Genomic DNA, 17839 nt, shown 5'->3' with positions numbered 1-17839 from the left:
TATATATATATATATATACACACACACACACACACACATACACACACACGTATATAGAAAATCCTGAAGACTCAACTAAAAAATTAGTTGAAAAAATCAATAACTTTAGTAAAGTAACAAGATATAAAATAAGTCCACAAATCATCAGCATTTTTAGATGTCACCAACAATGTCAGACAAGAGGAGATAGTAATAGTGCAAAATGTCTAGGAATATATCTATCAAAACAAATCAAGAAACTATATGAAAATAATTATAAAACACTTTATATAAATGATGGAAGAATTAATTATTTATGGTAGAGGCAATAAAATTAAAATGACAATCCTACCTAAACTAACCTACTTATTCAATGTCACTCCCATTAATTTAGCCAAAAAGTATTTTATTGAACTAGAAAAAACAATAGCAAATGTCATTTGGAAAAATGAAAGGTCAAGAATATCACAGAATTAAAGAAAAATTATAAAGGAAGGTGGTCTAACAGTACCAGATTTTGACCTAGAGGATAAAGCAGTAATTATCAAAACAATCTGGCATTGGCTAAGGAATGGAAAGGTAGATGAGTGAAGCAGAACAAACAACAAATAGTTACTTTGTGTTTGACAAAAGTAAAGATATAAATTTTTGGAAAAGGAATTCACTATTTGGTAAAATTCTTGAGAAAATGGGAAAGCAATCTGGCAGAAACTAGATATAGATCGCTATCTTATACCAAGATAAGAATTAAACACATACATGACCTAAGCATAATGGGAGATTTCATAAGTAAATTAAAAGAACAGAGACCATATTATATATCAGATTCATGGAGAGGAAAAACATGAATAATCAAGAACTAGAAAACATTAGGAGATGTAAATTGGATAATTTTGAAATTATTAAATTGAAAGGTTTTATATAAATACAGCTATTGTAGCCAGTATTAGAAAGAAAACAGTAAGTTTTTGTCAAACATTTAAAAATATGCTCCAATTGATATATTGTCAAAAGATATGAACAGTTTTATATAGATGCTTCTACATAAAGCTACATATAAAATGTGAAAAAGCTCAAAATCATTATTGATTAGAGAAATGTAAAGCAAAACAATTCAGAGAGATCATGTCACACACATCATATTTGCAAAAATGATAAAAGGGCAAAATAACAAAAAGTGGAGGGGACGTGGAAAATGGGGACACATTGTTGGTGGAACTATAAACTGATCCAATCGTTTTGGAGAACAATCTGGCATTATAATTAGTTATAAAATTCTGCATACCTCTTGATCTCATAATACCATTATTAGATTTATTTTATAAGATGATCGAGGAAAACAGAAAAAAGTCTATTTTCTAAAATATTTATAGCTGCTCTCTTTATGGTGGCAAAGGCCTGGAAACTGAAGTGATGGCCATCAGTTGAGGAATGGCTAAACATTTGTGGTCTACTATTCTACTGAGTCATAAGAAATAATGAACAAGTTAATTTTGGAAAAAGGAAAGAACCATATGAAATTATGAAAAGTGAAATGAGCAGAAAAAAGAGAACATTATATATAGTAACAGAAATATTTTATGAAGAATGTCTTGTGCACATTCATGTCCAGAAAAACAGCTAAAAAATAGAAACAAACAAGATAGTTTTATCTAGACATATAACTTTTTGTCAAATGATGTCTTCTCTAATGGAAGAAGAAGGATGAAGGTAATTAATTGGGTATTTAAAAGTAACTAATTAATTAAACTTTGAAAAAGAAAAATAAATGAGATATGTCATTCTCCAATTGATAAATGGTCAATGGACATGAGTAGACAGTTTTCAAAGGAAGAAATCAAAGCCATTTACAGTCATAGGGAAAAAATGCTCTAAATCCCTCTTGATTAAAGAAATGCAAATTAAAACAACTCTGAGCTATCATCTCACACTTTTCAGATTGGTCTATATGAAATGGAAAATGATAAATGTTGAAGGGGATGTGGAAAAATTGGGACACAAATGCACTGTTGGTGGAGTTTTAGTCTGATCCAACTACTCTTGAGAACATTGTGAAAATGTGCCCAAAAGGTTAGAGAACTGCATACCCTTTGATTCAGCAATATCACTAATAGGGCAGTATCTCAAAGAGATTAAAAACCAGGGGGGAGGTGAAGGACTTATTTATTCAAAATATTTACTATAGCTTTTTGTGGATGGAAGGAATTGAAAATTGACAGGTTGTCCATCAATTGTATGCTTAAAGTATCAGACAATTATTAGCTTTATTAAAAATGGATATGCTTAAAAATAAAGCATTGGTTATGATTTTATATGCATTACTTAAATTTTTTATATTAGGATACCTATAAAACCAGAAATCTTAAATGAAAACCAAAAAAGTCAATGTCTTTTAGAGTTTAAAAAGTTACATAAACTTTTAAAACGGGTATTAGTGAAATCAAAGTGTTTATCATATAGATTCCCCAGATTTAACAGGGATTAAATTCCACCAACTTTTCTTGTCATTGAATATATGCTAGGCATTTTTCAAAGTACTTGGATTCTCCCTGAAACCATTAGAATTTGCATGAGGTTACAGTTATATAATAACCTCAATAAAACGCCTAGGTAATAAATCATACACACCCCTTTTTTTCTTTTCCTCATTGCTCTGATGGGTGTTCTATTAAATCTCTGCCTAATAATAATTTTCATCGTCCTACTCATTAGGATAATCATCCCAGAACCATAAACACACTAAATGAATTGCTACAAGGGACATATTAACAATATTGCCAACTCAATATGCTGTTGACCATGAGTTAATTAGAGTCAGCAACATTTTAAGCATCATGTAAAAACTATTCTATATACACACACACACACACACAATACTATGATTAATGGTAGCAATTCAGTTGAACTCTTATCAAGCTAATTATGATTTAATTACTTCAACATCAAGATAATATTTGATGTATTCTTGGATAAGTTGAAATTATAGAAGAAAAGACCAGCTTTTTTATGATACCTCCTCAACATTATCATTAATATGTAAATCTTTATCAATTTTAAAAATTCTTTCTGGATAAATTAAGTGAAGAAAATTCAGATCAGATGCTACTTCCAAGTTCCTGTAATAGTTAACGGATTTTTGCTCCTCAAATAAAATTGTTTTTCCTTATTCATTTGTAACAGCATCTCCAGGTTATTCACTTATCTAGTGCCCATGTGCAGACTGGATTGTTTTTTTTTTTTTTTCATGATACATTCAGGTTACTTCTCCCTTAGCTTACTGTCTCTGCTGGGCAAGTGGATCATCTAGGGTCTCTGGTCTGCTCTCAAATCCTCAATAGACTATAAGCATCTAAGTGTCATAGTCTGAAACCTTTTCCTCTTCCTTCTCTTCTTTCTGTCTCCATTAAACTGTCTCACTGTCTCTGACTCTCTCTTCCTCTCTCCTTCCTCCCCAGCCCTTTCCCTTCATATCTCTCCCTCTCCTTCTTCTAGAGATAGAAGAGTAATTTGTTCCATAGCCAAGAAGGCAGCTAAAGCAAGAGCTGAGAAGTGCCTAGAATTTGGTTGAGAAATTGCAACCCAGGCTTTCATCATCCTGACTTTTGTCTGGTCTCTGGATGACTAGAAGGGAGAGTGAAGCAGAAGACTGTGCAACTGCCTCACTAAAACCCAATTCATACACAAGTCAAGTCATCACCTAAGATGTCATTGGTCTACTTTGACAACCAAAACAACAAGAGCAATATGTAGATATGTAATGGGCAAGTAGAATTCATTTGGGGGGGGGGCAGAAATTTCTTCTTCCAATAAAGATAAAGAAGTTATATTACATGAGGACATTTCTTCCCTCAAACTGTCCCACAAATGTAAAGCGACTTAAAGTTAAGAATATCTAAGTTCAAATCCTGCCTCAGACAATGACTAGCGGTGTGACTGAGCAAATCACCTACCATCTCTCTGATCACATCCTTCTCACGTGCAAATGGTGATGATACTAGCACCTACCTTGCCGAGGTTGTTGTAAGAGCAAAATAAGATAATCTACATAAAGTGGTGTGCATATATGAAACTTCCATATATTATTATTGATATCACTAGCTCTCATTTTATGTAATTTCATTAAATGAACTGACAGGAACCTTGTTGCTTTGAGACCAATCCCACCTTCTTACTCCTATACACACCTCCTCCCCACAAACACACATCAAATAAATACTGTATGCTGCATTAAGAGCTAAGCTTCTTGAGGGAGTTGTTTTTTGCTTTTGCTTTTAGTTTCAGTGCTTAGCATAGTGTCTTACATTTAAAGATGTCACAAAATTACAACATATTAAATTGAATTAAGATTTGAATCTTCTGGGTACTTAAGGCAAAAATAAAGCAAAACTAACATTTTCCTAAATTAACTGGACATTTCCATTTTTTCCCCTTAGACTGAATTTACTCTAAACCTGATTCAACTATGAACTTTATTTTATGTACACACACACACACACACACACACACACACACAATCATATGGCTAAAATGACACGCTAGCGAAGGCTGGGGCTAAGCTGAACAACGAACGAATCCATCCACAAATCATTCACTTTTCCTATTGTGCTCAGTCCCCACTCTCTTCCTAACAATGAATAGAAGTGTTTAAACATTTACCATGTACTACCTTCCGAATGGTTCACTAAAGAATTTGAAGTTATTGACAGAAAATTAAATTGGTGCTGTAGATGGTGGTTTCATCTCTTCTTCCAGTTGAAGGTTGTGACTTTGGAAGAGAAAGAAAGGCTATTCTAAGTGGACAGCTGGCTGCATAAATAGTGTCAGAAAACAGGATTTATTTAGCTTCTTGGACCATGGCCTATGATACAAGAATGATGGTCTCTTGGCAAGGGTAGTAGTGTATTCATGAAGTCCAGGAAGAACTTGTTTGGCAAGAGATTTTTCAAATCTGATTAGACTGAATTTTGAGAAGAACACACAAAACTGTAAAGCTATAAAGCTATATACTACAGAGAATAACATACAAGCTATAGAAATAAGCAGCAATATGAATCATCAGAAGAATATAACAAAGTTAAGTACAATCCTTATGGTCTAAAATGTCCATTTACTTACACGCAGTTTATGAGGGAAATGGCTGGCAATTTTAACACAAGAAGACATTATATGTATAAAAGATTTCACAGACATCATTGAAGTTAAGTGGGGTCTGATTCAAAATTGAAATATGGAGACATAAACATTGTATTTTTTCAAAAGAAAAATACTTAATAAAAGTAAAGAAAGTTTAACATTATATTGATATAGAATAACAAATATGGGAGTACAGTAGAGAATATTTGAAAGAAGGTAAAAGTTGACAAAATACAATTAACATCATTATGGAAATATTCATGACAGACCCCCTAGTCAGATGAGGGATAAATATATTTTACAAATCCAGATTCTAAAACTAGAACAGAGACAAGCTATATCAGTATTATGACACTTCATTAATTCTTCCATTTGCAAGACATTTTATTATGCTAAAAGTTGAAAATTTCCTAAATTCTTGTGATTACATGGGATATTGTAAAATTGGTTCATTAATGCAGTGGTGGATTCATAAATTGATCCAGCCATTCTGGGGGCAATTTGAAACTTTGCTCAAAGTGTCATAAAACTGAGCACATACACTTTGGGGTCTGTCTCCCAAAGAGATAATAAAAAGAGGGAAAAGACTTATTTGTACAAAAATATTTATAGCAGATTTTTTTGACAAAAAGAAAAAATGGAAATTCATGTCCATCAGTTGGGGAATGGCTAAGCAAATTGTGGTATGTGTTTTTGATGGAATACTATTGTATTATAAGAAATGATAAGCAAGATGAATTCAGAAAAAAGCGAGAAAGATCTGAAAGAAATGATACAGAATAAGCAGAATCAGAAGAGCATTGACCACAGTAATAGCAATATTGTATAGTGATTAACTGTGAACATTTGACTACTCTCAGCAATATGGGATAATGGGATAATTCTGAAGGACTTATGACAGGGAATGCTATCTACCTTCAGAGAAAGAACTGTTGGAATTGGATGGAAGCAGATCAAAGCATACTATTTTTCACATGTATTTATGGTTTTATTTTAGGGTTTTGGTTTTATATAGTTGTGCTCTTACAACAATGAAAAAATGGACATGTATTCTGCATGACAATATATGTACATTTCAGGTCAAATTGTTTATGATCGCTAAGGGGTGGGGGAAAGGAGAGAGGAAGAAGAGTATAGATTTTATAATTTTGCAACATGTATGGTGAAAATTAGGAAAGCAAAAGATCTTTGAATTTTAAAAATTCTTGATTTATCATGCTGATAATTTATCAAAGATTAATATGGATTTATGATTTCATAGATTTAAGAATTTTTGCCTTTGCTGCAAATTACAAACCATCTGTGCTTACCCATTTTGAGATAGTTCTGTGTGTTCCCTTCTCCCATACCTTCAGGTAAATCTATTATGGGGATCCTACCTCAATTTCTCCTAAAACCAAGAAAATGTATATATCTGTATGTAATACATGTATATATACATATATATATACACATATATACAAATATATATGGAAGGATGGATGGATGGATAGAGAGATGGATAGATAGAAAGATCTCTCCTTGGGCAAGTCACAATTTTTGCACCTTGATTTCCTCATTTGTAAAATGAGTGTAGATTAAATGACCTCTAATGTCTTTTCCAACACGAAATTCTATTCTTCCAACATTTATTTTATAACCTTATAGAATTTCTACAATTACCTGCAAACAGAATTACCTTTTGTCCTTAGAACCTCTCCATGAAACTCAGGATGGTAGAGGAGGAATAGTGGATAAGCAATCTTCTTCCTCCATGGCATGACTTTTAGGGGATCAAAATTATAGTGACTCCCTAACCTCAAAACATATCCTACATTGACTTGTTTATTTCTTCCTGTAGTCATCCTAAACGGCATTTAGAGAGTTGCTTTAACTTTTCACTTTACATACATTATCTCCCAAGCATAAGGTTGGTATAGAAATATTATTTTTCCTGTTTTACACAATGAACATGTCTTAGGCAAGTCTGAGAGTGGTTAAATAACCGACCAAGGTTCATACAGATAGTTTCAGTGACAAGTCTTCATAACTACAGATTATTCATAACAACATTTTATTCATTATGCCCTCTTCTCTCTCCATCATTTGAAATGCATGCAGTACTTGAAGCATTGTTTTCCATTAAATGCAAGAATTACTGGGAGATATAATCCTTTGGAATAAATGCATTTACTGAATTTTTCCTTCAGCATATTTTTTAAAGAAAAAAAGGAGAGAGCAGTCATATAGGTATGAGGATTCCATTGCACAAAGAAGGACATTGCAGAGATAGGAGACAGAAATGGCATAGATAAATTTCATCATTCCTCTATTTGTCCTAACCCTACAAAAAATCTGAAACTCTCAAAAAATATTTCATATATATTTCTACAATATTAGTAGAATTCCTAAAGGGGATTGTTGGGAGGTCATTTGAAAACTCCTATGAACTCAACATATTATTCTTACTTTGCTTACCTTTCAGTTCTTTCATCTATCATGTTTACTTATATCTTTTTTTCTCTCAAATCTACTCCAATTCCATTTATCCTTACAGAACCATAAAATATTAAAGCAAGAAAGAACCTTAGGGATCATGTTGCTCAATATTCATATTTTAAATACAAAGGAAGCAGAGGTGCTGATGAGTCAAATGTCCAGGGTGAAGTCACATTGCTAGTTAGTGAAGAGCTAGGACAAAAAACTAAGTCCTCTATGATAATGCTGTTGTTAAGTCATTTCAGTCATGTCTGACTTTTTATGGCCCATTTTGGAGTTTTCTTTGCAGAGATACTGGAATTTTTTGTATTTCCTTCTCCAGTTCATTTTATAGACGAGAAAACTGAGGAAAATCAGATTAATTGAGTTGCCCAGGGTCACACAGCAAAGAATTGTCTGAGGCCACATCTGAACACAGGTCTCCTAACTCCAGGACGGGTCCACTAAAAAATGTACCACATACCAGCCTTCAGTGTCATGGGGAACTAGTGCTTTGTACATTAGACAACTTCATCCCACAACCCATGGAAAAACAAAAACTCCAGCAGTGAACAGCATGCTGGGGAGAAAAACTAGTACAGAACAATATAGAGATAAGATGTTCAGACAACAAATTAATTCAGATTTCTTGGGTACTTCAATACTGAAAGCATATAATCTTTTTCTTTTTTGTTTGTTTGTTTTAATTAGGGGAGATATATAAACTTTAAGTGTAATCCTTCAATTAACCTATGCTAACCTGTTGTTTTAACTCAATGAAAGAAGATATCCCTTTGCTAGGTGGTCCCTCCCCAAATTCACTACCACCACCATATTACGCTACTTTCCAGCTTCCTTTTTTATGTTTTCTTACCCTAATAGATTGTAAGCTTCTTAAAGACAGGGACTATCTTTATTTTCTTATTAGTATCCCAAACCCTTAGCACAGTACTTTCATACAGTTGGCACTTAACTATTCAGTGAATTATTTAATTTGATTGTATTATATGCTTCAACATTCAGATGATAAACTAGCAAAACTGTAATCATACCTCCAAAGCTAATAAACTCTAAAGGTTGTCTGTGTCTCCCTTTTTTTCTTGTGGTGTGACCTATCTTTCACATTGAAGGTGCTTGATGAGTCAGAAATTGGGCAGTGGTAGTCAAGGCAATCTGGATGAAAAAGACCCAAAAAGATAGTTCTCTTTCTATTTCAAAACAGCCATCTGAACCTCTGCTTCAGTTTCTCCACATAATTCATCTGAAAAGGGATTTTTTTTTCAGGAAAATAAATCTGCTGGATCAAGGCATTTAATTTTTTTGGAACATCTTTGACCAAGGAATTTTGAAGGGATACCTTAAAAGAGTTTTCTCCCTCCTGTTTCAGAAAAAAGTATAAATTACTTGTACCTTTTCAATGGAAGGAATTGAATAGAGGTCCTTGCTTTTATTTAGTGAAAATTTTTAAAGAGTTCCTATTAATTATATTATATTATATAAAATCTTATATAATAAAAGTATTATATAAAATATTAAAGATACAAAGAATTATAATTATATAATATAACACAAGTTATATTACATATAATATGTATAATAATATAAAGAATTATAATACATAATCATTGCTTTCAAGTGTTCAGTGATTAGAAATCATGGCTTTAAAGTTAGTTCAGAGGATAAGACTTTCAATTACTTTGAGTATTTTGTCTTAATTTTTTTTTCCTTTCCTCCTTCACTGTATATATCTGTACATATTAGAAAAATTAGAAAGATTTATGAGACATATATTACTACAGTATGTTATACTGATAATGGGGAAAGGGACACATAAGCACATATGCAGAGAAAATATGTGAAAACAGCAAATTCATAGATAATACATATGTGGACAAGAAAATATATACATAGGTACACAAGTTATAAGGTTCCAAGATATTTTTAACATGAAAGAGTTACAGATATTTTCCTATGTACTTTCATTGTATGTTGCCTGACTCTTTGCTGGGTGCTGCATCCTTACTTTTACATCATATTTGTGTTGTTTTTCCAAAATATCATATTCCAAGCCCTCCACTCCTTTAACACAGAAGCTTCTAAATCTTGTGTGATTCTGATGATGAGTCTAAAATATGTGAATTGTTTCTTTCTCAGTAATTAAGTTAATTTCTCTTTGTCCTGGGAGCTTTGAAATTTGGGAATATTTATGGGATTTTTCAGTTTGGGATCTCCTTCATGTATGGATCTGTGGTTCTTTTGATTTCTATTTTACCCCGTACTTTGAAGATATTAGGACAATTTTCTTTGGAAACTTCTTGAAATATGAGGTATAGCAACTTTTTTTTTTTTAACCCTTGTACTTCGGTGTATTGTCTCATAGGTGGAAGATTGGTAAGGGTGGGCAATGGGGGTCAAGTGACTTGCCCAGGATCACACAGCTGGGAAGTGTCTGAGGCCGGATTTGAACCTAGGACTTCCCGTCTCTAGGCCTGACTCTCACTCCACTGAGCTACCCAGCTGCCCCTAGCAACTTCTTTTTTTGATCATGGCTTCAGGTTAATCTAATAATTCTTTTCTCTCCTTGATCTAATTTCCAGGTCAGATATGAGATATTTCACATTTTTCTATTTTTTCTAGACTTTTTCCTTTTTTATTGCTTCTTGATATCTCATGGAATCATTAGCTTCCATCTGCCCAATTCTAATTTTTACATAATTCTTTTTTTCAGTAAGCTTTTCTACTTCTTTTTTTCCTGATTTGGTAAATTCTGCATTTTATGGAGTCATTTTTTTCAGTATTTTTGTGTCTCACTAAGTGACTAATTGTCATTTCATATTTTATACTCTTGTTTTCATTGCTTACCTAATTTTTCTGGTATAGTATATTGCGCTTATTTAATTTTGAAAATAATATCTTTATATTTCTAGGATATTTTTCTTTGGATTTTGTCCACTTCACATTATCCTTTGAAGTTTTTCTTGAAGCTATTTTGACTTTATTGTAAGTTTGCATCTAGATCTTCTCTGTCCTCATAGTAGCTTTGTCGTTTGTTCATTTTTCTACTCTGTTTGTTTGAAGTGTAACTTTATGTTAATTTTATTAAAAAGAATAATAATAATAATATAACATATGAAAACCTACAGGATACAACAGAAATATTAGTTAAAGGACATTTCATTTCTCTCAATGGTCATATGAATAAAAGAATTTATATTATATCAAATGAATTGGGAATGCAATTAAAAGACTGGCAAAAGAAGTTAAAAATCCCCAACTAAAACATTGCATTGGAAATCCTGAAAATTAAAGATGATAATAATAAAATTGAATGTATGCAAACCATTAAATTTATTTAAAAAACTAGGAATTGGTTTGATAAAAAAAAATCAACAAAGTAGATTAACTATTGGTTAACATGTTTAAAAAAACAAAGAAAAAAATCACTAGGATTGAAAATGAAAAGAATAAATAAATAGACCCCTAATGAAGATATCTAACTATTATTAGAAATTATTTTGCCCAATCATGACAACAAATTTAACAATATAAGTGAAATGGAAGAATACTTTCAAAAATATAAAATGCCTAGACTATTAGAGGAGAAAAGAGAATATCTAAATAAATCTATTTTAGAAAAAGAAATCAAATAGGTCATAAATAAACTTCCTAAGAAAAAATCATCAAGAAAGACTAGAAGAATTTACAAATGAATTCTACCAAACATTTAAAGATCAACAAATTGTAATATTAAATACATTATTTAAAATAATAGGAAATTTATGTTAATATTAGGCTCTGTTTCTTGCATAGAGGATAAAGAGGACTACCTTTCTGTTTTCAGAGTATTTCTCAGGGTTTGGAAATTTTTATTGCTTCCCACGTAACATGATCTGGAAAGAAGTGTGGTCATTACTTTCCTGGTCGGCACTTTGGACTTTTCCTAGGTAAGGCCCCTAATTCCTTGTGACTGCAATCAATGTTGCTCTACAGGGCCCCTGTTCCTTGGGATCCAAAACAATACTGTTTCTCAGGAATTCTGATCCTCAGTAACAAAAGTGAGAGTGCTCTTCATTGCTCCCACTCCCTCTTGACTGAAAATGTCCCTCACTGTCTTTAAAGTATTACCCATAAATGAGCCCAGACAATGGAGTTGCCAAATTCCTCAGAGTGCCTCTCTCTTCACCAAAAATATTCTTCCCCTCCCTTGAACTTTGAACCAAACATAGATATAGGACATAAAGTTGCCACACAGAATTTAGTTCTTTTTCCAGTATTAGCACAAAGGCCTCCTCTAAAATCTTTCTGACCAGATCTTCTTACTGTCTGTGGCATGAGAACTTATAGCTGCTGCTGCTTCTGTCACCGTCACCTGGTCCCACCACTGGTGTTTCATCCACATAAGCTGCAGGATAACCTCCTCCTCCTTCTCCTCTTCCTCCTCTTTTTCTTCTCCTCTTCCTCCTCCTCCTCTTCTTCCATGTCATGGATCTCTCTTTCTGATCTCCTGTGTTGCTTGGGCTGGAATGATGTTTCACTCTGATCACCTTTTGGCTCTGTCACTACAGAATTTGGTTTGAGGCATTGTTTTAAAGTTGTTTGGAGGGAAATGTTGATTGAACTTAGCTGAGCATCTTCTCTACTCTGTCATCTTGGCTCTGTGCTCAGAAGTCACACCCTCCTTTTTAGTGAGTCATGCCAATGAGTGTTCCATCTAATGGTTATCAAGTCATTGGACCTCTGAGTCTGCATTTCCTTACCTATAAAATGAGAGTTCATCTAAATGAGTCCATGACTTCCTTCAAGTTCTGAAACTATCATTCTATGATCTTGATCAATCTTATTATCATTGACTAGACTGATGCTTTGGTATCATACAGACATAGCCAAAGAATTCTGAAACTGGAGGACTGAAAATATGTAAAGTTTATTTAGTCTTGGGATGAGATTGCATCATATTGGGGAGAAACTATATTTAACAGAAAAGTGCTGAATGAAAGTGATTACCCGATTTTATTTGGATTCCTACTAATCAGAGTTTATCAGACTCAGTAACAATTTAGGAGTGGACAAAGATATCAACCAGTGCAGCAAACTATGCTGTCACATAATATTAAAAATATCATTATAAATTCAATTAATGTAATTTGCAAATTGTGATAAGACACAGCCATACCATTAAGATCAGTCATATCCCTGAGGCTATATAAAAATTCACTTAGATCTTTATATAATTAAAGTTTGATTACTTATAAAATAAAGCCCATTCAATTAGTGCATCTAGTGAGCACAGGTTTCTAAATGATCGATATGCATTTAGAGACCCAGAAACAACTAATTAAAATTGCCTGATTTGATGCAATGAGAAAAAAACATAATAATTGTTTTAGCATTCATCATGGTTTAAACAAGGGGGAGGCAGCATGGTATAAGGAAAAAACTAGAATTGGAGTCAGCAGATCTGAGTTTGAATTTCAACTCTTTTTTTTTACTATGTGGCCTTGAGCAGGCCACATTACCATGCTGCATGGGGTTCAGTTTCTCTTCCTGTAAACTGAAAATGGTAAGGAATTTGGAATAGATGATTTCTAAGGCCCTTTCCAATTCTGGATCTTATGGAATAGTAATGTATTGTATTAATATAAAGCACCTATTAATTGACATATGTAACATTAAGGGAGTTGTACACACACAAATGTCCTTCCTAACCCCATGGATTTGTAGTTCTTCTTAGTTTGGGAAAAGAAGAAATCAGCACAAGATTAGCCCGTGGAGGAAGTTGGGAGTAGGCTGGAAAATTCTTCCTGTGTACCAGTGGCTGACTCTCAGGGAGAATGAGCATAGGATGAGATAGAGGTAGTAGTTGTCCCATGTCAACAGCACAACCATGGGAGCCACCAAGGAGAGACAGAGGGAGAGACACATACAGAAAGACAGACAGAGAGCAAAGCTGGGAGTCAACACCCAGAATAAATGCACACTTAACTGTACAATAGTCTGTATTAGTGAGTTTAGCTCTTCAACTAGAATCATAAGTACAAAATGTTTTATAATTTCCTTTCTGATTGCAGAATTACTGTGATTGGGAGCCATATTTTATAAATTTGTCTCTTAGAAAGGAGACAAAGTTACACATATAATTCGGAGTTTAAAAAGCAATCTGCTAAACTTTGTATCACTGTTACAAAAATCTTAGGACAGGACCTCAGGGGTTGTCTTTTTGAATTTGTGAAATTTAAGGGGGAGAAATGCCAAGGCTTACATTTTGGTTTAAATAATCAAGTTAATGATTATAAGATAAATTAAACAATGGAGGAAATCTGGTTATAAAGGGGTTCCTCTGAAAAATATCTGAAGGTTTTATAGGACTGCAAGTACAGTATAAGCTAACTTGGATAAAATAAGACAAAAATCTAAGGAGCATTTAAGAAGCATTAAAAAGGTATGAACTTCCAGGATAAAGAAGGCAATAATCTTGCAATCTTCTTTTCTAGGCAGGTCACATTTGTATGGATATAGTTATAGGTATCATGTTCTTTGGAGACCACTGATAATTTCAAAAATATTCAGGGAAGATATTCTGGATGGTGAAGAGTCTAAAGCCTATGCCATATACGATCTGTTAAAGAAACTGCAGGAAATTTAGCCTGGAGAAGAGAAAACTTAGAGGAGACATAAATTATATTCATGTATCTTAAGAGTTGTCATGGAGAATGGGAAATGGATATGTTCTATCTGGCTCCAAGAGACAGAACAAAAAATTGAGGGGGGGTAAGGAATTGAGGAGAGATGAATTACAATGAAGTAAATTTTGGCTTTTTAGAAGGAACATTTTTCAAATAATTTGAGATTTGCAAAAGTAATATGGACTGGTTAGGGATATAGAGGAAGCTCTCTTAAAATCTTCAAGCAAAGGCTGGATGGTCATTTGCTGAGTACATCAAAAAAACAAATTCTCATTTAGGTACCTGTTAAATTAGATGGCCTTTAAACTTCCATCCAACTTAAAGATCCTTTAACAGGTATTTCAGGTTCAAATTGGCCACTTTGATTGTTGTACATATATTCTAGTGAAGCAGAGGCCCAATAGTACTCTAGACATAAGTACCTAGGGACTGTAATAGGCTAAAGCATACTGAAAATCAGAACTGTTGGACAAAAGTCCCTCAGGTCTAATTTTAAATGCAAATGGAAAATATTTAATAAAATAAAAACAAATAATAAAAGATAAGTAAAATTGATGTGTGGTTTTTTTAAGTCGATGTGCAGCCTGCCAGGACCCTTTTCATTTGGATTAGCAGCTCCCATTTCCATTAGACGTAGTAGGCATTGGGTTATTTCTGCCCTTGTGAGGATTTTCACCAGAAAGTGAATATGTTCAAGCTTAAATTGATGACATTTTGTTTTTCAGGACACAACATGTGTGATGTTTTAAAACCAGTCTACACATATCTCCTGTTAGATTCCGTGTTGATGGGTTAAGTACTCTTAAGATAGGAGAATAAGAATTCTATAAGAAGAAGTCTAAGAACTAGAAACACAGACTAGATTCTGTCTCATTCTAGCATTCCTGGATTGTGAGAAAACACACACACACAGACAACCTGCAAAACAAAACAATAAAAGGGTTCTGCAAACCCCAAATATTTGAAGACAGTCGATGAACTCACAAAGTGATTGTGTTCACTCACTTTTGCTAATTAGAATGATGATTCCTTGGCTAAGTATCTCCACTGTTCAAACTGAAATAAGGATATTAACACTAGAGAATTTTTCAAACTCCTACTATGTCCCAGGCAATTTGGCAGTCTTGTGAGACACAGACAAAATGCAACAGTCTCTGCTCTCAAGAAATTTATATTTCTACTGGATAGAAACTATATGCAAAAGGAAAATTAAATGTGTGTATATACCCAAATATTCACACATACGTGTCTTTGTGTGCATATATATAATATTTACATATGTGTGTGGTGTAACTTCTAGGGGAGGGAATGCATCTGTATGTGAACATAATTAACAGTTTAACAGGAATTCTAGAGGGCACAACGGCCAAAACAGGGAAGAGTGTAATCAGAACATAGGAGGAATGAGACTGACCTGGATGAAAATAAATGTGAGGGAAGTGGTTGACAAGAAGTGAATTTCAGATTATGCCTTTTATGATTTAGAATCACAGTGATTGTGATTTTCAGTAAAGTCAGGAGGCAAGGAAGTGGCATGGCCTTCATAAAAGCAATAATAAAATTAAAAATTTTTTAAATGAAATTGATTTAATTATCACTCCCTGAAGAAGAGATGAAAAGAAGGCAATGCAAATAGTTTCTGGTTTTGTCTGGTGGTAAAAAAAAAAAAGGGAGGATGTTTAGAAACCTTTGGGATAGACTAGCTCTATAGGGGTGAGACATGTCTGAGCTATTGGGATTTTATGTTTTATTAAGTGGGGCATACTTTCTAGAAGAGAGATGATAGAACTGTTCATCTGTGCCCTGGGGAAGCCATATCTTCAGGATGAGCTTAGTTTCAGAAATCACATTTTTGGGAAGACATTGATAAGTTCAAGAGTATTCAGAGGAGGTTAATGAGTATGGTGAAGGGTCTCAAAATCATGCCTTTTAAAGATCAGTTAAAGGAACTGGGCAAGGTTAGCTTGGAGAAAAGAATTTTAGGGAGGAATACAAATCACCAGCCAGGTCTGATGTGCTCCAGGGTTCACTCAAATGCTAAGTAGATTAAGGTGATCTTTCTTGTTGCATGAATACAATTTATTTTTCAAAAAGCATTCAAGTTACTCATTCCAATAGGAGATAATTATTCTTGTCTGTATTTTGAATCATGCACATTTAGGTAATTTCAGTTAATACTGTCTTTTCATTTAAAGAAATAATCCAACTGCTATTTTTTTTCTGAATTCTGTGGGAGAGGGGGAACAGCAGGGGAAAATCCCTATTGAAATGTTTGAAAAATAGTTATCTTCTTAAAATAAAATAAATCTAAAAAATGTCTGCAAGGCCATATGCTTTATAGATAGATAGAACCTTGACATATTGTAGTCTAGGCTCTCCATTTAATGGATCAAAAAACTGGAGTGGAAAGAAGTTCAGTGACTTGTTCATTATTTACTGATTTTTTTCAGAATAATGAATAAATAAAAAAATATTCCAATCCAAATATTGTCCAGTATCTCATAGAAGAGAATATTTTGCCTCTGAACACCTGGTGAATATTTATCCTTCAAACACTCCAATCTGCCAGGAAGTATGAAATAATGTCAACCCGTATTGTTTTATAAAAGATTTCCTGGGGTTGGCTTTATTTATTTATTTTTCCATTGAGGCATCTTCCCTTGGACCAACTTTCAGCTCTTGTCAAAACAACATGCTTTTATCCTGGAGGGTAGGAAAATATAACAATCCTGCAGCTTCCTAAGCTGCTCCCCTCCTGTGCTACTGACATCCTAAATGAACAGTCTCTTTGCAAAGTGTTTAAGATGCTATAGCAAATACAGGTCAAGACACAGCAGTCAGTCCAATAAGAGGGCAAGTGAGCAACATGGTAGTAAGTGGGTTAATAAAAAACTAGGGCACTGAGGAGCACCCATCCAAGTGGAGTAATCTCACCAGACAGACAGGTGGCATCAAAATCCAGGCTTTCAGGGCTGCCTCCGACAGCAGCTGCCATTCTTTCACTATCCAAGTCCTCCATCTACAGTCATCTCTTGTTCTAGATAAATGGAATATGGTTGAAGCAGGAACAATGGAACTCTCCTGTCCTTCAACCTACTTGTATTGGAAGATTTTTTTTTTATATTTAATTCATTTGAAAGGAAAACAAGCTCGATTCCAGTTCCTCATTCAAACAAAATTGCTTCTCTTTGGGTGCTTTTAGCCAGTACTTTCATGTGTTTGTGAACATGAATTTCTTCTTGTTTAATGGAATTAAAACCTTGTCCAAACTCATTATCACCAACTTAATAAGATACTGAGACAGTCGCTTTGAAAACTAATATGGAGTAAGGGCCACTAAAGAAGTAAAAAGCCATTTCCCTCAAAGGTTGAGTGTATGTAATACACATTGGTCAAGCTCACTGTTCAAAGACCAAATTTTCTGGCATATTTTGTAAATTACTTCAATGCTTACTTCTATATAACAGGAAATCATTAAAAATCAAACCTAACACAGACAGATTTTTTTTTCTTTTGCGGACTTCCAAACAGTAATAAAGACCTGTGTACCTGAAAAGCTGTCAAGTGTAGAAAATATTCAGGGAAGT

The 17839-nt window shown here is 33.6% G+C and overlaps 1 protein-coding gene across 1 annotated transcript in view; it reads right to left on the bottom strand.

Annotated features, from left to right (window-relative positions):
• NAALADL2 (N-acetylated alpha-linked acidic dipeptidase like 2) overlaps nt 1-17271 on the bottom strand; it is a 412400-nt gene extending 395129 nt beyond the window's left edge. Inside the window, exon 1 of the mRNA XM_044669560.1 lies at nt 17187-17271. Coding sequence (XP_044525495.1) covers nt 17187-17271 — 85 coding nt within the window. The remainder of the gene's footprint in view (nt 1-17186) is intronic.
• Between the last annotated feature and the right edge of the window lie 568 nt (nt 17272-17839).

This window comes from Gracilinanus agilis, chromosome 3, assembly GCF_016433145.1.
Source record: "Gracilinanus agilis isolate LMUSP501 chromosome 3, AgileGrace, whole genome shotgun sequence".
Classification (NCBI taxonomy): domain Eukaryota; kingdom Metazoa; phylum Chordata; class Mammalia; order Didelphimorphia; family Didelphidae; genus Gracilinanus; species Gracilinanus agilis.
This window is presented reverse-complemented; position numbering and strand designations above follow the sequence as displayed.